Source organism: Varroa destructor, unplaced genomic scaffold (assembly GCF_002443255.2).
Source record: "Varroa destructor unplaced genomic scaffold, Vdes_3.0 BEIS01000006.1, whole genome shotgun sequence".
NCBI classification, from domain to species: Eukaryota; Metazoa; Arthropoda; class Arachnida; order Mesostigmata; family Varroidae; genus Varroa; species Varroa destructor.
This window is the reverse complement of record NW_019211459.1, coordinates 25,669,476-25,690,030: the sequence shown is the minus strand read 5'-3', so window position 1 is coordinate 25,690,030 and position 20,555 is coordinate 25,669,476. Positions and strand designations below refer to the sequence as shown.

The following is a 20,555-nucleotide window of genomic DNA, read 5'->3' as shown; positions in this document are numbered from 1 at the left end:
AGTACTGTTCTTTGTTCTTACATCTCTATGTATTTCTATGTCTTTTGCATATCTGCTACAAACCAAGCATCCGATATTTAACGAAGTTGTTGATAAAGTCAGCAGACCTAGAAATAAATGCACTTTCGAAATTGATGAAGTCTTCCTCCTAAAGATTTCTGGAAAGCTAACTGTATTTCAGCTTGATTAACATTAATACTGTCGGTTTTAACCCAAAGTGTCTTCGTAATTATACTAGGTACTAGCAAATTGTATAGTATTTGTAGTAAATCATAGACCGGCCTCAACCGACCGGGCCCTGACCCGCTTCAATCAGAAGGCTACTTGTTCAAATCACCGCGTCGACTCATATTAATATAAAAACTTTACGTTAAATATTTGCTCACGGATGGTATTGCCTAGACGATTCTAACGTCTTTTCAAGGCAACTGATGTTTATTGAACTTCCGTCAAAAAGTAGCTGTATCTTCAAAATTTTTTCAATCATGTATTTGTGGTCTCGCTTAACTTTTTTCAAGTTCGTGTTTACGATCATGGCTAGAGCAGGACACGACTTGTCCCACCTGTAGACTTCAACTGGATATCGATCCACTTTCACCGACGAAAGAAAACCTAATCCTGCCTCCTGCTGTACCAGTAACGAATGTTCTGACAGCAACTGCAGCTGCCCAATTGATAAACAACAATAACAATGTCCCTTTAAGTGTGGAGGGAGCAGCTGTGTTGGAGCGCGCGGTAACGACGTCTGCGCACGTATTTCACTTCAACGGGCCACGCTTCCTTAGCTGGCTGCCATCGGTGTCCGTCGAGGTGTCTCATTCGACTCTGCCACCGGAGGATCCAACTGCTATGGTATAACACATGACTTTTAACTTAATATTTTTTTTCTTTTTACGGCGTCCATTGATTTCACGTAAACTTTCATGCTAATTTTGTTCTGTACAGATCGCATGCATATGGGCATCAGTGTTTGATGTGACAAATATAACATGATTGACTACAATTTTGTTGGCCTTCAGGTGCTATAAAAGTCAACTCCCAGGAGTAATAACGGCTTCAAATATGTAAATTTTAATTTTCCTATGTACGATTTCCAGCTTCAGTTGTCAGTCGATGTCACTGACCCGAGCGACGAAGGAGATCTCAAGGATCAGCAGCAGACAAACACATCTTCTTCTGGAGATGTTTTCCGGCCAACGCCGGAAATGCCAGATGCCGAGGAGACTGAACAGGATTGGACTGAAGTGCTGCCAACACAAGATCTCATTGCTACGCCTATCCTAGGACAAAGGTGAACATATGGTTCTCGTTAGTAAATTTATTACAGAAAAATGTTCAAACATTGAGCAAAGGGTTTCATATTACTTGAGAAACGTGTATTTTAGTGTAATACAAGCGGCGCGCCGAGCTTTTTTTAACTATAATTATTGCGTACATGAGCAAAAATGACTCCAGAATTTTATAAACTGCGCGATTTTTTGTATAATCTCTAACTCACACATTGCTCAAGGCAAATTTGTAATCAGGAGTATCCGTTGTACGTGGGCTAGTACAGTCTTGCGAGAAAATTTTACTAGTTCTCTTCTATTATCCGCAAGACTGTATATGCACATATTTTCCGAGATACTCATACTATTCAGTTATGTCCTATCTAAATACTATTTCTCTAGCCTTGGCCTCTACATATGGCGCATTATAGTTTTCAACCAGACATATTATCCACGCAAACTTTTCTAACAACATAAAATTTTAGAAAGTAGTCACTTAAACTGAAAAATTAGAGTGTCTGTACGAGATCAAGCGCGTTAATCTTCTAAAATTATGTGTTGTTCCGCTCCCTTAAACAACGCCGCGCAACTTATTGTTTACTTAAGTTGCAATATAAAATAGTTTTTTTCCTGTCTTTCCTGCAGACGGAATCCATCAGGTGAGCCCGTCCAGTTGGCTTAGTAAAGGTATTCCATGCACAGCAAAAGTATAGTCATAACAACATGAAGTGATGGTCAAAATCCACCCAGCTCAAATGTCCGAGTTCCTTATGCCTCAAATCCCTGTTGCCGACCGCGTACAAGAAAGGAACTTGAAAAAGCTTTGTCCCATCAGGCAGCCGAACACCTATAAATTGGTCTAGCGAGTTCAACGAGCAAGATGCGAATTTGACGTTAGTGTAACGTTGAATATCAAAACTAAGCGTGATAAGAGAAGAATTAAGATTGCGCTCGAGTTCGGTCCCCCGACCATAACTCGAAAGCGAAACCGAATTGTGAAAAGATCATCTATGAGGTTTGACAGAACGTCGTCGTTATAATATGGTAAAAAAAAAGAAATTAGTTAAAAATGTATGTATTGTGTTCGACAAGAACCAAGACATTTTTCAACAACTAACTGTATTTGGCAACACTTCCTGCCTCATCGAACCCAGTACTAGCGTGTAGCACCCCTCATCCAATCGTCACTTTAAGATTCTGCATTGGCAAGTACCGACACACGCTTAGACAAAAATTCTATTCTTAAGAAAGCATTCTCAATATGTAAACGCATGATAATGGTGCACTCTAATTAGGTAAACAAACTAATTAATGGAATCACAATTACACAAAGATCATAGCTTGTTTCCTAACATTTTTGCTTGTGTAACAATGAAGAAATTGTTAGGTACGACTGACCAAATGGGTTTTACGCAGGAGACACAACATATTAAAAGGACTCCACTATTTATACTATAGTATATAATGGAGTGCATATCTTGCAAACTGATGCCTTTTGCTAGGTTCTAACCACCTGGAATCCACTGTCGTACCCTAGTTGAGTGTAGCTAGGTGCGACTGTTTCCATTACTCCAAGACGTTAACCCTCCAGTATCTGTAACGTAGAACAAGTGAACGCGATTGCAAACATGTGGAAACATGTTATTATTACTAAGTCCCTAAAACTTCGATGATGGAAGAGATCCGCTTTCTCTCGGCCCAGCACGAATTGCAAACGGGTCCAGCTTTCCTGACCACTTTCTCACTTCCGTTTGGTTATTATTACCGGTGTATACAGGCTATAATAAAGCCATTTTATTGTGATAATACAGTGAAGGTTAGAGTATAAATTGGCGATGGTTTTCTATTCCATTGCTGACAATGTATATATGGATGAACTAAAACTGTATATATGGCGATTGCATAGCAAAAAAACGATGCGTTCATTAAATAAATATAATTTAACGAGAATGCTTTAAAGGTAAAAAAAATGTGTTTTATTTGCCTTTTTTCGTTAGAGCGGCTGCTTTTGGAGCATTTCTTCGAGTAAATGACGGAAAAACGTCTTATTTCGTAATAGATATTAAATACTGCATAATAGATATTAAATACTGCACATTTGGTAAGCCGTCTGCTTCGCGCTCTATTTCAAGTAGCCGGAGCCTCTACCTATGGAGCTATCATCACCCTCTTTCGTTCGAGCTTCGGCGTGTAACGTATCTCATACATTAAGCACAACTTGTCATAAATGGGTGAAGATTGGAAGTTTGGCTTAGGTTAGTATTAGTTCATAATGGTTAATGCTTCGAATATTTGCTCGAATTAAAAAGCTGCACAGGCTGTGTGGAATACCGGTTCACTCTATGCTGTAGAATCCATGTACGAAAAGAGGACGGTTCGAAAGAAGCTTGCCAAATTCAGTAATCGTATTTGGGAACTAAAGGATACACTGCCCCTAAGTCCGCCTTCTTTTGAGCCGCTGAGGGCGATTTAAAGGATCGTGAATCGACTGATGTGATGAAGTCTAGCCAAACTATTTACAGGCACATTGAATTTATAAGATTTGCAAAAAAACTTTAGATGCGCCATGAAGAGAACGAAAAACACCGGAAAACATTGTTGCTCAAAATCGCACCCGACAGAGGACGACACGCAGCTACAAAGACGGATTTCTACAAACAATCGTACCGGCTAGCAAATCTTTACGTCAATGTGAAATAGAGAAAGAAACTGAAAGCTCTAAAAAGCTTAGGGTCTTCTTCGTAAAAAGACATCTTCATCCTAAAACGACTCTGACTTACGTTTGGTAAGACGAGTAGTTCAGACTAAAAAATCCTAGATAAGGCACATATGATTTGTGATGCTATTGACTCCGAAAAAGCCTCACAAAGGCACTTTCTCCAAGACAGTGCCAAACGGCGCCTGGAAACTGCCCTGGAAAAACTTAGGTAGGTAGTTATCTTATATCAACTATATATCCAGAGCTCGCACAAAAATATAACCAGCTTTTCCGATTAATGGCAAATTAAATTCATAAATAAACGTTTGATAGAGTATAAAATTTCAAAGCTTGCTTGGACGGGTTCTTCAAAACCCCAATTTTGGACAACTAGGTAAGGCGGAATAAATTTGTTGAGAAATAGGAGAAGGGCGTGACAGCGGATACATATAATCTGTTGCCATAATTCAAGCAAAATGCTGCATTTTTTGTTTAGAAAGCTGCCGTTACTTATGTTCCAAGCTAGCACTGTAGGGACGGATGGCTCATTTACATTGTCTTAGTCATAGAACGTGCTTTGAAAGATAGAAAAAAACTCTTTCCGCGCATAATTGTATCCGCCTTCGCATAAAACGCCGATCCTTCCTGAACAGTGCTTCACACAAAGCCAAACAACACTCGGGATACGTCATTGCCGCTAGCTGGGTCGTTTTATAACAAAATGATATGAATGGGATATTTAAAATCGCAATAAGCCAAACGAAAAAAAGCAAGGGATTTTGAATCAAGTTATGATAGACTCCAGGGAAGTTCTAGGGCTTTAGGAGAAGCTTTGGTCTCGGTTAAAAAAATATAAGTAATTGTCTTTACATTTAGGTACACTATATAATTACACAAAAGTGTTTTTCTAATATCTAAATTTCTGATTGTTGAATTTTTTTAAGTTGACATGAGTTGAGTATGACATATATATATATATGTCATAATAAGCGTTTAGGTATACAATGCACTCCGTGTTCAAAACACCTGAACGTACCCAAAACGAACAATCGTTATTTGATTGTACTGCTTTTCTATTACGCATTTGAAGTAAATGGAAAGATACTCGCGCGATCTTTACCTATACTTAGGTCATTGTCATAGTTTCTATTTTATGGTATAATCTCGGAGACATGTTCAGTATAGTCCCTTGAAAAATTCTGAACTTTTTCATTTAACTTGTATCTTTCTTATATATATATATATATATATATATATATATATATATATGTGTGTGTGTAACAGAGGAACAGACCTATGAGGCAAAAGACTTACAGTATAATGGAAAGATTTCATCAGACTGCATGAAGCTTCGCTTAATACGTACACTTACATGTAGAAGTTCTGCTTTGCAACGCAGTCGCGCAATATCGTCGTATAGTTTTCTCTATGCAGGAAGTGAAAATGTACATTTAGAATTATACAATTGCACTAAATTTAAGTGCAGATTTAAATATTTACCATAAAGATAAATGTTGATTATTAAAAACCCGATGGAAAGTGCAATTTATTGAAATCAATCTAAGTACGCATAACCAGTGGAATGTTGACGACAAAACAGATATCTTTTTAATACATAATTATATATTATGTAGATTAATAAACTCAGTCGTATTATTTATACACCGCAAAATATCCTGCAGCACCATGAGGCTTGCTTATATATAACGCATGACAGATCTCGCTACTAGCTATTAAAATACGACTCTTTTTATTTTTTCGTTATAACGTGTCATTATTGTATGTTTTATTCTAATTAATAGCATATCTTCTAAACAGTTGCTTAATGCTCTCTGAAATAAAGGTGAGACACTGGTTACTCTCTCCTGTAGTTTAGTATCGGATGGATTCTTTTACGTTCAGTTTGCACATTATAGAAATAGCTACAGTTCCTTCACAGTCTAAAACCAACTTACGTTTTTTTAAAGGATCGAAAAAAGGAACAAAAAAACTATAGTTGACCTATGTGGAAATTCCAAATTGTTTTACTCAAAATTTCTTATTGCATCCGCTTTATTACTATTTAAACGTTGATTCTTATTATATTAATATAGTATTTAATGAAATTCGGTCTCTGCAAGTAAATGTATACATGCGAACCAAAACTCTCAGCGGTAATTTCTACTGTTCCCTAGAAAACAATTAAAAAAAAGTCTGTCTTCCTTACGCTGACAGAGACAAACCTAAAAGAGCCCTAATCCACAATTAACTAGCCACCTGGAAATATACATTAATAAACTTCACACGTACCCAAAAAATTGCTAATACACCTATTCTTTGTGCCTACAGTAATTCTACAAGGCAGAAAAAAACTACCTATATCTAGAAATTATAGCAGTGGGCGGAAACATAAACGTAGTCTATGTACTTCAGGTGGGCAATATAAAGGTTCCGACCCTTCGGCTCGGGTTTGGTAAATTCAGTCTATCATTAAGTGGAGATCGTCGAGTTCATTTGAGAGCCGACACCACTTGTTGGTATTTAACGTCTTCTAAAGATAATTATCAAGATCTGTTTCTCTTCAATTCAAGAATTTACCTATACGTTCTCAGATATGTCAAACAGCAGCTCTTTCTAGTAATTTTGAACAAACGAATGGCCCTATAGCATTTCTCGGCAAAGCGCCCGCTGCTAGAGATTGCATGCATTCATTATACTCGCGCTGACTCCGCCTAATTGTTTGGTAAAATTTAATGTTTTTTTTTTTAATTTAATTTAATGCTTAATTAACCACTTTAGGCATTAAGGTTCTCCAGAGGACACCAAAAGTCTCTCTAGCCATTTATTTATTTTGGATCTTAATGAATACTTTCGATGAGTAGGCCTTTAACGTAAACGCATGTACATTTTTCGCTGCTGGATTGTTAACTAGAGCCATAGGAGCTTCGCGACAGACCACTTACTCAACGGGTGGTCGAAATAGCGCTCTCATTTTCAGATGTTTATTAACCGAATATAGAGCTTTTCATTGTACTCCTTTTTACTCGTATATTATTTATATACGCAGTTCGATGTCATACTGTTTTTAAATGTGTATGTATCAAGATACTATTAATTTATACCGTTGTATGGCGCTGTGGCAGACTGACTGATTGGAGCATTCATAACACAAGTAATATAGACGTACAATAGTTTAATCCAGATATTCTGAGCATTTAATGTGAAAATTTTGCTTGCCGATAATATGTCTAATTTCCGCCTTCATATGGTTGAGTAAAACAATATTTTCCTACTGGGGCTCCCCAAAGGCTACTGCACACCTCTCAACACGAAGCTAAATAACCGAAAGGGTAAGCAAGGATAATATAATGCTTAAACAGTATATTGTTTATGCACTACATTGTAATTTACCACGTGAGTATATGATGTCTGATAATACTCGAATTAAAAACAAAACATTATAAGCCATTGTCGTAGAAGCAAAGCTTATACTATTCTCCGAAGATGCTTACATCTGCAAAGTGTCCCTGTTTTGTGCTGAATCTCAATAAAATTTGTGTGAATTTTACTCTGACCCACAACAAACACATTTGAACTACGCACAAGTCAATACTCAGCTGACCCGAGTTAGAAGCTGCGCTCTGTAGTCAAGCTGAACATATTATTTTACCACGCTGTTATTATTCTCCAGTGGTCAAGAACGCTACTTGGAATCACACAATATGAATTTATATTCGTACAAGCTCTAATTGCTTAGTAAAGTTAATTTTCTAGTAGCCAAAAGTGAAGAACTTTTGGTTAGCTCAGTGAACGAAAACTGCCGTAGTATTCGAAATATTCGTGCCGCGTAGTATTCGAAATGGCGTAAATGATAGGGTCAAGTCTAATTCGTACTGACTGTTGTCATCACAACGCACAGTCTGACACAAATGCGGACGCACTCAGGTACTTAGAAGCGCGCACACAAATCGACCCACACCTGGCCATATCCGTCCGTTCGACCGTACCATATTACGGGGCCCATTTATCCGTCGATCTGTCACTGTCGGCGTTCTGTGCGTGTCAGGTCGACAAGCACAGTCAAGTCACGAACAGTCAGTCATCGGCAATCCAAAAGGTTTGGTGGATGCAAGTTAACGCCGTTATTGACGACAAAGACTGAACTGCAGCGGTAGAAAGTCAAGATCAACAAATGCCGAGATTCGACTTCGTCGCTACTGCTGTTGTTTCTGCTGTCGCTAACTCCGACCCTGACGCTCATCGACGAATGAGCTAAGCGATGGAGTAGTCGCCAGCCCGCGCTATATCTGAAGGTCGGAACGTCACTCTGGGCAACTTGATATGGTTCGATTTATCATAGTCTTCAATAAAGGAGCAGGAAAATTAGTTTCATTCTGCGCAAACTCGGCGCCAGGGGACTTATACTGAGTGAAGAATCATAGCAACGTTTGTGTTACACTTATGTGTTGATATGGCTAGTTTTAATACTGCTGTGCTGAGGCTGCTGCTATTGTTACATAGAGCTGTTGTCGAGGCGCAGGATCGTCAGCCCACACATACACAACTATAGGCACGGTCTCAACACGACCAGGGGGTTCGTTACTGTACACATTCAGCTCAAACAAATAGTAGGCATTAGGTACATGATGGCGTCACCGCGTCGCAGCTCAACAACAGATGAAGCAGCCGCAGTTCAAGATCACTTTTCATGATGACGTCGCTACTAGAGCAGGAGGCAGCAGCAACTACATCGATGGAGAAGAGAAAAAAAACCTCTTTGCCGGCCACTTCGTCCACTGCAGAAATTCTACTATTGGCGTCAAATAAAGGTAAACTCCAGCATTCCACTACCGAAATAGCCACCGGTCCCGCCGTGCTATATAGTCACTATAATCATGAATAGGATAGAGTCTATATTGTGGTCATTGTATCACGACCACCTTGCCGTCGACTACGATCACGAACCGCAATGATCATGATAAGTGAGTGCTCACGAGTGCAATAGCTGAACGCATTCGCGATTCGATGCTTTACGAATGGTATTCGTACCAGCAGTTGGAGCAGTGAGTGAAAGAGTTAAGTGCTCCAATGCTTTGGAAGGCTGACATGACAGCAGCGGCAAGTATGGCGTTCTGGTAGTTTCCGTTAAGAGCGCGAAATACCGCACGCTGCAAAGCGTTGAAATGGCGCCGATATGACGCGCCGATGCCAAAAACGATCTTACCATTGTGACGGTCGGTGTTGCTGGGGGTATTGCACAATCATCAACGGTGGCAACAGCCGCAAATAATGCCACCGACAATGGCGACTTGTAGTAATGGCCAATGCTTCGGCAGAACAGCAAACAACGGTTAAAGTTGAAGCTGCTCCTTAGCTGCTGCCGATGGCAAAAAAGGCCCAGCGAACGGCTGTGCCAGCAAATCCTGATGGAGTCTGTCACCGTTGCTAGCGTCGCGTCGAGTCATCATCAAGTAAAAGAAAGCTCGCTACCAGGAAAAGACGCTACTCCAGCACTATTTTGCCGGCGTCACCATCATCCTCATCAACGGCAGTTCACACGGTGGCAGCAATATTAGGGGAGGACGTCTACAAGACGAATTCACACACAAAAATAGGTTGTAGACTATTGCAGTATCTCTGCAGCAGCAGCAGCATTCACCTGAGATTGAAGTTGGCAAAAGGCTCTCTTCAGTCTGCTAGCCCCAATGGCTTGTAGATACGGCGGAATCGTCTGTGTAATACATTGCTGTGTGTTATGCTGTGGATGCGTAGCCAGCGACTATCCTGCTGTAGCAGCACTGAGAAGAAAATCGAGGAGAGGAGGTCGCGGCAGAATCGCTTCTAACGCTGCAGCCACCGAAGCCAGCAAAGCCTGTAATAAACGAACCAATGACTACACACAGTTCCGCACTACTATTAGTATTCCCAAGAAGAGACAGCGGCAGCATGTCGACGGCTTTATTATACGTACGACGTCGACGCATTGCTGCTGCCCATCGGCCAGCACAAAGCGACGGACGACGAGAACCCAGAACTCTCGGAACGACAGCGACGCTGACGATACTGGCCAAGAGCCTCGGCGCTCCAGTGCTTCCCAGAAGAGCTGCTGGCGCTGCCGCTTTTGCTGCTAGTGATAGCTAAAGCAAATCGGAGCACGGCAGTTGTGTCTCATTGTGACATGTGGAAAGCGGGACCGATTTTGATGCGGTTGCTGTTGTAACCACGGTTGGCTCGAATGCTGCTTGTATAATGACTGCTGCCGTTGTCGTCGGCGTGTGCGCCATCGCCACCGTTCTCCTCTAGTAGGGTACAACTAAATATGCACGCGACGGCGAGTGGAGGAACGAACGCTGAAAAGCACGGAGCGACCCTTCTCGGCAATAGAAACAGCAACCGTCACCGCCGCCTTTTTTTGGCTTCGTCCGACAACGTCGCCTCCCGAAATAAAACGAAGCCACTAACCGCCGTACAAGTTTTTCCGCCGGTCGCTGGTTTCTTGCTTCCTTCTGCTCCTGATATGACCGCTGGAATTACTGCTGCTGGATCCGCTGCAGCCGTCGCCACCGCGGCTGCTCTAGCCGGCGCGAGAAAACAACGAGACACTGTTCTGTAGGCGATGCCAACGTTAGGACTGGTGCAAACGGGTAAGGACGAAGGGGCAGAGCCGGTTAAGCGACAATGAACGAAACTGAACAAACAAAATTTAGACGAGAAGGCAAAGAAAAAAGGTGGAAGAAGAAAGTCCACGAAGATGAAAGCACGCCAAAAATAAAAGGATGAATAGAACACTCACAATCACAATGGCCGACTATCCTGGCGGCACCTTGAAGAGCCCAGCAGCAGCAGCAACAGACGCTGTGGCAGTCACGGCGCCAACGACCGTTGAACCGCCAAGAGCAGAGATTGTCTATCAGCAAACGCACGAACAACGGTGTCCGGACGAGTTCACTTTAAAACGGCAGAAATCGAGCTTTTTTGTGACGCGAGATACGTTATTGAGCTGAATTATCGGTCAGTTGTGTAATGCTAATAATTGTAGAATCAGTTGAGCTAGTGCTCGTGAAAAAATAATCGATAAGTTTTTCGATGCATTAAACAGGGCTGTTTATGAATATAGATTATATATACATATTAATATATATATGTATATATATATATATATATATATATATATATATATATATATATAGTGGTAGATAAACAAAAATACGTATGTTATTTTTCCGGAGCCTAAACTGTTGAGTTGCTTGCAGTTACCAGTAACGTTCACAGATGCGTTGTCGTCGTTCACGGCAATACCCCGTGGATGAGTGTAAATCTAGTCATTGTACTCAAATGTTAAATGCACTAGGCATACACTCATCAACTGGGCTGCTTTTTTCCTGTTACGTTTGCTTTTACTGTCGCACTGAGCGTTTATTAGCTCAGAGCAAGACGAATGTCTTTCTCGATCTTCGTAGCTTTTTTTCAGGTCTTCGTAATCTTCATTTTATTATTACTTTCACCAGCACCTTGTTCGCACGTAGCTGTTGTTATTGTATCCATTGTTTGTGTCGATAGTTTCCTGAATCATCGTTGCTATACGGCTCGCAGTGCCAATGAGGCTCGATCCCAGGCTCAGCACGACGTCCTAATCGCAGCAGTCAGTATTAACAACGAGAACAATCGACCCATAGTCCACGATCGCACGCGCGTTACATCTATCTGCATGTCTACGTTCGCACATAGTCCAATCTTCCGGAAGCAAACAGGCACCGGGAAAGCAATTAGCACCACGATATAAAACAGGCTAACACCAGTGCCAATATCACCAAGAGCCATATCAACAAAAGGACTAAGAGAATTTCGGCAACAGACGACAAGGACGCCGACCATTATAGAACTAAGACGACAAAACGACTCAACAGCAACAGGTTGCAGGAAGTTGTAGTAGATTTCCAACCCCATCGGCCTCATCCCATCTGTTTGTCCCAGGCCTTTACTAAGCAGTAGCAACTCATGACCGAATCAATAAGGCAGCTGGGGAACCGGGGAGAGGTACATTCAACGAAGCGAAGCCAGCACGAACCGATGGATACCAGCAGCGCCAGTCAAACGGGGCCTGGCCGGTCTTGGACCATTTTGGCCCAGTCAACTCGCCGACCTACCAACTGGCAACCACTATGCACCAAGCATCAACTATCATTGCTACCGTCACTCCACTACTATTTCTGTTTCTGCTGCTGCCGCTAGCGCTCACTCTTATACCGAATATAGAAACAACAAACGGCGCGGTAACGCTGTCATGTGACCGGCATCAACGGTCCAGGTAACGAACAAAGACCCACTAGTGACCGCCCGCCCGTCCGTCCGTCCGTCCGTCTGTCCGTCTGCCCATCTGTCTGTCTGTTGTGGCCTGCTGTGCACTCTTATGTCAAACCAGACATAAGATAGATAGACCAATCTGCCAGTCTGGGATATGCAACATCAACAGCAGTAGTCTTCGGGACCAGCAAGTGTCACAGCGGAACGACAGTAGTCGGCAGCGAGCCCAGTTGCGACATTAGCATAGCTGCTAGCATAGAATGCACTTCTCGATACCGACTTCATAATACAGGAGATAAATAACATGCGGGGAGGGGACAAATAGGCAGACATGCGAACCCAGGCAGGCAAGCAAACCTCAATGCACACACACCAACAGGCAAAAAAGGATCGAACCATTCCATGTCCGTTCGGAGAACAACAGCCAGCACTGTAATGAAGTTAGAAAAGAACAGGGCGAATTTTAATTAAAAAAAGAATTCCGACCTAATTGGCAAACTATAGATAAAAAAGCAAATATATAAAGGGAACACAACTATGCAGATCTGATTTTTTGACTAGAACTACGTATAGGTATTGGAGTGGATTGGTCGGTGGGTATCTTGGTTCGGTAACTGGCTGGCTTTCGTCGCCGGAGCACCTGCTCTACATTTATCGATACGAAACGAATGGAGATGGCTACAGTGATACGATGCGTCTTACAGCGTACTTCGTAAATATTAAAACTTCCAATATTTACACACAAGCCACATGAGCACAGGTTTGGCATGCACATTTTCGCAATAACAGTCGACTTTTTTAACGATCAAGCAGAATTGGACCGAATCGGCCTCAAGCGTAAGCGTTTACTAAAGACGGACACAAAAACGTAAGCTCGATCGTATCACAAACGCTTTCTGATTATCGTGTGTGGAAATACTTTGAAGGTACAGCGCTTATTCGTTGGATTAGTTGGCATGTGAGTTGGCAGGGCGGATCGAAATCACGTCGTTCGGGATGCTTTGTACCCGCACAGCGTTGGGAATAATAACTTACCTCAGCTGAGTTGATGGGGAAATCCGATCACTAGCAGCTGCTCACAGAGTGAAGTGTATCTCGACACATTGATGATAAAAGAGAGCGCGCAGAGAATGGCTCTCTGTAGATGAGTGTTGATCTAGTCATGACCTGAATGACACATTCACCAAACCGACACTCATCGAACGAGAAACCACTATTTCGAGAGCTGCTGACGCATTATCGACGTTCGGCAACCAGGTCTTCTTCCACAATAACGAATAGTGGGCAGCCGGGAGTTACGTTAGCGTGTCCCCGGAGCATCCGGCGACCTAAAACTGGTGCGCCCCGAAATCTGGGCTAGAATCGTTTGATTAGGAATCCATAGACCTGCTTCTGCGGGAGTTTTTTTTTTTCTTAGATCCGTTGACAAACAAAGGCACGATCCACAACATCAGAGCCTTATAATTAGCTACACATTGCACCCTATAAGTAATTCCGCGATATCTTGGTTACTCAATCCTGTTTACAAAAAAATGTAAGCGGGAGATTGCGACTGCACTTTGTCACCATAGCACGTTCCTACTCACCACTGATACACACCACTTATTGCGGGACACAGTGTTCCAACAACAATCAGCGAACATCCAGTTATGTGATGTATACCTATGTATAATAAAACGATTATATGGCAGCAGTGTTGTTTGTCGTTACGCCTGAACAATTACACAGATGTGAAACCACATCTTGACATTAGGCCGACCAAAACTGGCGCTAACAACACAGGGCCGAGACGAACGAACGAACGAACGAACGTTACAGAAGCAGCAGCGACTACAGTAAGAGCGGTACCCTAACTGGGCAATAACGGCAACAACAAAAAAGAAACAAAACATTTAGGCCACAAGCACAATTAACAAGAACGCGCTGTCCCTGTCGCGAATGATACGCTGGGATCCTCAGTGTATGTTGTCGCATTCTCCGGGGGAAACTGTTGTTTCAAACAACAGGTCGCAAGACGCATGCTACCCTCCGCAACCAGAAAAGCTAGTTGCGCTTTAGGGAGGGGCTGACCGGGGCAGCGAGCTGGTTTTCGCTACATCGGGCTACGGCTGACGAACATTGCTTCTGCTTGACGAGCGGTGGAGGCGGCGAGGTGGGAAGTTAAAGCCAAGCTTCGCTGTTTGTCCATCTTTTTTTGAAAGTTGACACAACACAGGAACCAACAACAGGAACGGCGCCACTAGCACCAGCAGCAGTTGAAACAGCCCTCTTTGCCGTACATCACCACAGCCGGCGTGGTCATCGCCACCATGAGTTCTAACAAGCGGACCGACGAAGCAAACGACTTGCTGCCGTTCAAAGCAAAGTGGAGGAGCCTTCGTCCGTTTGGCTCCGCTCAGAAGCAGGTCGCTCCTGTACGTGTGTGAGCCGATGCGTCGATGCCCTGCTTGGGCGTGTGTGTTTCTGTATGTGTGCGTCTGCATCGAGTCAGTCCCTCTTCGGCCAATTTCTACACTTCTGGCGACGACACGGCCATGACATCGCAGAAGTTCGCCGGCTAGCGAAAGAACGAGCGAGCCAGGTAGGCCGACAGCCGCTATCAAATGACTGGCGAAGCTGCAAGCTGCTGTTTCGCCAGTGAAGCAGCCAGAACATAAGAAGAAAGGGACTTACAATAACAACAACAGCAACAACAACAAGCACTCACTCACGGGCACACCATCATGGGCGGCATCAGCACCAGCAGCAGCGTGCTAGCCATATCTGCTGTAGCAGATCCAACCCGAACAGGTCCGATTGCCACTGGCCGCACTTCATGATGATGTCGCTGAAATCGCCGAAGTTTCAGCGCCGCCAGCGTAGTTGAAGCCGCAACCAGCAGCTCCGGCGTGGTGATTGCGGCAGCAACTCGTGCCTACTACTGACTGCCGTGCCGTTCATAGACAATGACCCGTGAATATAACACGCAGTCACAGCCACAAATATACACAGCCGTTCACACACACACACACACACACACACATTCAGACACGAAACAAAGCACAGAAGAGAAGAACAGCACTCTCACGGCCCACTGTTACACATACATACGCGCAACACACGTACAACATAGACGAGAACACAAACCGTAACAGGCTACGAACAACGAGCAACGAACGATGACAGACAATGCGTCGCCAATGGCGTGCGCTCGACCGTCCACCCCCTGAACTGAATCACACGAAGAGATGCAGTGGCACAATACGCTGCACGGGTCAGTCACTACCACTCCAGCAAAGCGGGGTCGAGCAGCTCCGACAACGTGCTCTCACTGCCAAATGAAAACTGGTGCTTCACCTTTGACTACAGCTTTTGTTGCCGGTAGAGACACAGCAGATGTGTCTGCTGCAGCAACTGCATCAGAAGCAGGAACATCACAACGAATCGTACTATGAGAGAGGCAACGACGACACATCAGGGGCGAAGGACAACTAAAGAGAGATGAAGTAGCAGCTGGGGAGCGTGCAGTGGCCGAAAGTTACTGATAGAAACAGACAACACATGACAGCATATATTTATATATATACACGATAAAACACTCGCACATTAAGCGCATAAGTGTAGAGGGTCACCGTGAGTAATAGTTGTGCTAGTTGGGGTCAAGCTTTCAGTGGATTACGGCAACGAAAAGAAGTAAGTTAAATAGCAGTAGACAAAGAAGTGCTTTCTGTTAAGTAGCAGGTCTTGAGGACAATGCACTTGCTGACGCCAACCGAAAGTTGGGACGTAGTCGCGCGAGCACAGACAAGACGAATTGTCGACCTGTCCATGTCCATATCTATCAGCTAACGTCGTCTTGAACAGGGCTTCATTCGTAAAGTTGCCATTGGTCCTTCAATGATGATGGCGTGCTGGCTTGCTCCCATCATACGGACGATTTGACAGCGAAGCTAAAATGGAGAGTTAGTTTCTGTCGGAAGAGAAAAAATGCTAGATGAAATAAGAAACATTGCGGAAATCTGTGCACAACGCTGCCCCAGCCTCATGCAATGAATCGCTAGTCTTCCGTTTCGTCCAAGCGCAAATGGCCGCTTACTTTACACGAAGCAGTGAGCTGCCAAATATTAGTGCTACCTAATTTTTCACTCTTTGTTCTCTGCTTGAAGTTGAAAAGCTGGGACGCATTGGTCTTTCTTTAGTTTTCCGCAGCAGGTGCAACAGGTATCCCTGTTACTTTTCGTTAAAGCAACTGCTTTTGATTTTGCATTTCTGTACTTCTTAGACGACAATGTAGAATTTTTTGTTCTAGACATCTTTAGCCACTGCCGCCACCGTCGCCCGCCCGCGTGCCTGCCCTCGACTACCAGCCGTTGCAGATGTGCATCTATCGGCAGAGATGCTGCGTAGACGACGTCATGTTTCTACCTCGCCTGCCTCCATGTTTTACTGGCCGTTGTCCACTTATTAATTGCCGTCACTGCCGCCGCCTGCTACGCGATGTATTGCGGCAACGTGTAATGTATTTACCTATCTGTTTTTCTGTTTGTCTGTCGCTCTGTCTACACAGCCATTAGCTCTATCAGTCCATCTTGTAGGAATTACACCTATAACAGCGACAGTGATCATCACCAGAGGAGTACGCCGTATATGAGGAATGATAGATCGACAATGCAAGAAGCTGCGATGGTTGACGGTGATGATCGGAAGATCATGAGATCGCGATGCGAGATGGTGGTTTGTTACAGGAGCAGCGGTCAGAGCTGCCAATTTCGCTCCTTTTACTTTTACTGGCGCTGGCAGAGCAGCGTGGCTGGTGATAGATGACAGCTTCAGCCGTGGCATCTCTTCAGCGTTGGAGGACTCGTAACTCGGCTAGGTCGATCTTCATCCTAATCCGAAAGCTGGAATGAGCGCCAGCGGTCTCCGCTGCGAGTCACGAAGAGCTAATTGTAGTATCATCACAGCAACACAATGCTGCTGCGACGTAATAATAACGCTCAGGTAGCAGCATCCACAGTGGTCGCAGCAACGCCAGCGATGGCAGCGCGTCCAGTAATGGTGGAACTGAATCGTCGTGGCCCGCCGGGCCATAGTAAGGCCAGTCAGCCAACGGCCGAAGTAGGCAGCGCACGGGCCAATGGGTGGATGGATAGTCTCCAGTAGCAAACAAAACTCTGGACCAACACCGCGATTACCAACCACAGCCGTCGTATTAACAGCAACAGAAGCAGCAGTAGCGAGCACGAGCGCAGACGAGCAACACGCACTCGCATGGACGGGTGATGGCGGCGGCAGCAGCGCCAGCGGGAGTATCGACAGAGATGGCCGAACGGCCAGCGTCCGTCCAGCGCTGGACGCCAAGGCGGGGCTTTGCTGCCGTCGACCCCACGCCAAGGAACGAGCGCCCGACAAGCAGTCACCGAGCGAACAGCAGCGACCAGGCTCCAACATCAACTGCGGGCGGTTGTTTTTGCTGGGGCGGCGGCCCTATCCGCCACTATCACCACTAGACCTACACTAACAGCCATGGGATTGTAGAGCAACAGCTTTTCGTTATGGATGGTTGGCACCACGATGCTATATATACGTATATGCACGTACACGACTTGTACGACTATTATGAACTAACAAAAGGGTGCTTAACGAAACTATAAGACACTAGACCAGTTACTAGCTAACGTGCCTACGGACATATATAGAAATAAGGAAGCGGCTGACAGAGTTCGCAAAATCTTGCTCAAACCAACGGTAAACAGGCAACAAGAAACGAATTAGACCGCTACCGTCGGATGATTTTCATATCCGTCGAGATCAACGTGCCTCTGCTGAACCGATGGCCTCGGCAGCATCAGTGAAACAGTCATTGTTTGCTTTTTGCGTTCGTTGATTGTTGCCATTGACGCTTCTGATCGTTGTGCTGTTGCTGGTGCTGGTGCTTACACAACGACAGCAGCTGCTGCGGCAGCAGAAGCTACTGCCATTCGCCAGATATGGGCTAGCCAGCACACATCGATCGAAGGCGTTCCTCTTCTGCGAAAAACGGTGCAAGCGGCGAGAAATCAGAAATGACGACGGTAAACGACAGAAACAGAGGTTCACGTTCAAACTTGCTGTGTAAATTGAAGCTGTTTGGCCATTGGTGTTCGGGCGGTCAATAGAATGGCGCGGAGTGCAAGCGTCGATTCTTTAATGGGCAGCTCAAGTACGATCGACGATGTCTTGCGACACAATTGCCAATCGACAAAAAGCGACACCAACTGGCGAAAGAAGGTTGCCAGCCATTGGACGAGCCGTATCGCCATTGGTAATAGCAGCAACAGCAGCGGCGGCACCAACGACCAAAGAAAAAAGAACAACATTACGGTATTGTCGTCCTATCCACTCTAGGAAAATCGGGTTGGCTTACGCCGGACTGTTCCGGGTCGAATCCGATGCGCCACGAAACTTCGAAATATAACACAAAGCGTTTTCTTAAAGTAAGCTAGTTTTTTTTTTCTGGCTAAAATGTTTTCTGGGTGGACGAAATCGTGTTAAAACTCTCCTGCTATTTGAAAGGGGCGATGACGACTCAAACGTGATCGACAGCTAAAAAGCTGCAACTGCGGCAGCCTCACAAATGTCCAAGATAGTAAGACGCGTACGTTTAGGTACTAGGTAAACGACACGGTGACGGCATGATGCAGACGCCACTTACTGAATCGGCCACCACTGGTACATTCACACACAGCGGGATGGCCAAACGATCGTTTAAAATCACGTAAGACAATAGGTGGTGGCTGAGAAGCTGCTTATGTGACCGGCAGGAGAGACAAGCCTTCGTTGTAGCATCATTTCAGAAGAGCAAACGCCAAACAAACCGCCACACCAGCCTTACCGCACAGCAACAGTCGGTTCGTCCCCAACAATTATCTGTCAGTGCTTGACGTTGCGTTGTTTGATTTCTAACACGTAGCGTATATCCGGCCCCGAGCATGGATCGCTAAACAAAACGTGAATCGGACTCAGTTTCATAGTTTGGTTGTTTGAACAAGGCACCTACCTCGAGCGAGAGCACGATCGCTTGGCTTGTTGGTTGTTAGCGAATGAATCCAATAGAAATGCAACAGGTGGATAAGATGTTCTGAAGGCGTTGCACGGTGATGTTGGAATATGCGGATGAGTGTAAAGAACGCTTCTGGATAACTAAGTTTGGTGACACAACATTCCGTATCGACGAACGAGTCAGTACCCTAAAAACGACCGTGTGATCACTGCTTGACGGAAAAAGGTCAGCGTAAGCGCAATGGACTCGACAGGGCTAGCTATCGGACACGGCGAAGAAGCGACTTGACCGGGCTGTTAGCGAAGAGGCCGCTGCCGACACGCGGAGTGGCCCAACGGCGGTGGCGCCGGCGGAGGGATACCCACACGACGGCGCCAGGGTGAGGCGGCACTTCCGAGCTATGAATGAGGTCCGTCAGGACACCGACTTAGCTGGACTTTGCAAGCACAAACGACCGAATTAGGAGGAGTGTAGCGCAAGTCGTCTTATCGTATCGACTGGAGAAATACTGAATGATGGGATGGTGAAAATTCAATGATTTACTGCGATGTCTTTGAAAAATAGAAATTATGACCGCAGCGTCATCTATAGGCAGTACCAAAGGCTCAGCAAAGGCGCCATTTTTAAATCGTGCTAGGTGTGATTTGGTGAGGGAAAGTATCTAAAATCGAATCTCACTCGGAAAAACGTGGTGACTGAAAAGGGTTGGTGAATGGGCGCTATACATATGTAAATATGTACTTTCAATATAGAAGAAAAGACAATTTCAGGGCTTCGAGAATTCAAATAGGAAAAGAAAATGACTATAGTTCTCTTTTAATAGACGAACATCGTTTTGTACCAGAAAAAAGGTAAAGTGTACTCAAGAAGGAGGGCTTGTATGTTTCGAAAACAACAGATTTAAAAAGAAGGTATTTATATTATTTTTGGGGATATAAATCTCAGTATGTTCAGCATAAGGACTATCCAATAGCAGAAGTAGAACCTAGAACACCATCCGCGGGTTTCGCCATGTATTTGTCTTGCTATTAAATACATCTTGTTTCATCTGTATTGAAGCGATAATCTTACCTATTGACTTATTTATTGCACACTAAACGAAGTTTTAGAAAGCGGCCAACACAAAACGTCCATATACAGTGGACGTTTTGGGTTGGACAAACCCGCTTTCCAGGGCTTTTTTCAGCCATGAATTGGGCTGTTTTTTCCTCACGGAACATCAATCCTATCCCACGATTACTTTCGGCCGTAACGGAAGAACCGGCTTTCCTTTAAAGCGGCGGAC

General features: G+C 44.4%; 1 protein-coding gene and 1 long non-coding RNA gene across 10 annotated transcripts in view; one reads left to right on the top strand and one right to left on the bottom strand.

Moving 5' to 3' along the window:
* LOC111253463 (E3 ubiquitin-protein ligase AMFR-like) overlaps window positions 1-5,725 on the top strand; it is a 60,736-nt gene extending 55,011 nt beyond the window's left edge. For all 8 annotated transcript variants that reach the window (XM_086993451.1, XM_086993453.1, XM_022812858.2 and 5 more), the window contains 3 exons: window positions 519-852; window positions 1,098-1,291; window positions 1,914-5,725. In XM_086993451.1, the coding sequence (XP_086849577.1) occupies window positions 519-852; window positions 1,098-1,291; window positions 1,914-1,950 (565 nt within the window). In that variant the 3' untranslated portion in view covers window positions 1,951-5,725. The remainder of the gene's footprint in view (window positions 1-518; window positions 853-1,097; window positions 1,292-1,913) is intronic.
* Window positions 376-20,376, bottom strand: LOC147755025 (uncharacterized). Of its 2 annotated transcripts, none has more exons than XR_015330525.1 (2): window positions 19,268-20,376; window positions 376-10,893 (listed from the first exon to the last, which is right to left on the bottom strand). It is a non-coding gene; the product is annotated as an uncharacterized LOC147755025 (long non-coding RNA). The 2 variants fall into 2 exon arrangements; XR_015330526.1 differs by lacking the exon at window positions 19,268-20,376 and adding an exon at window positions 11,203-11,239.
* Window positions 20,377-20,555: the final 179 nt, after the last annotated feature.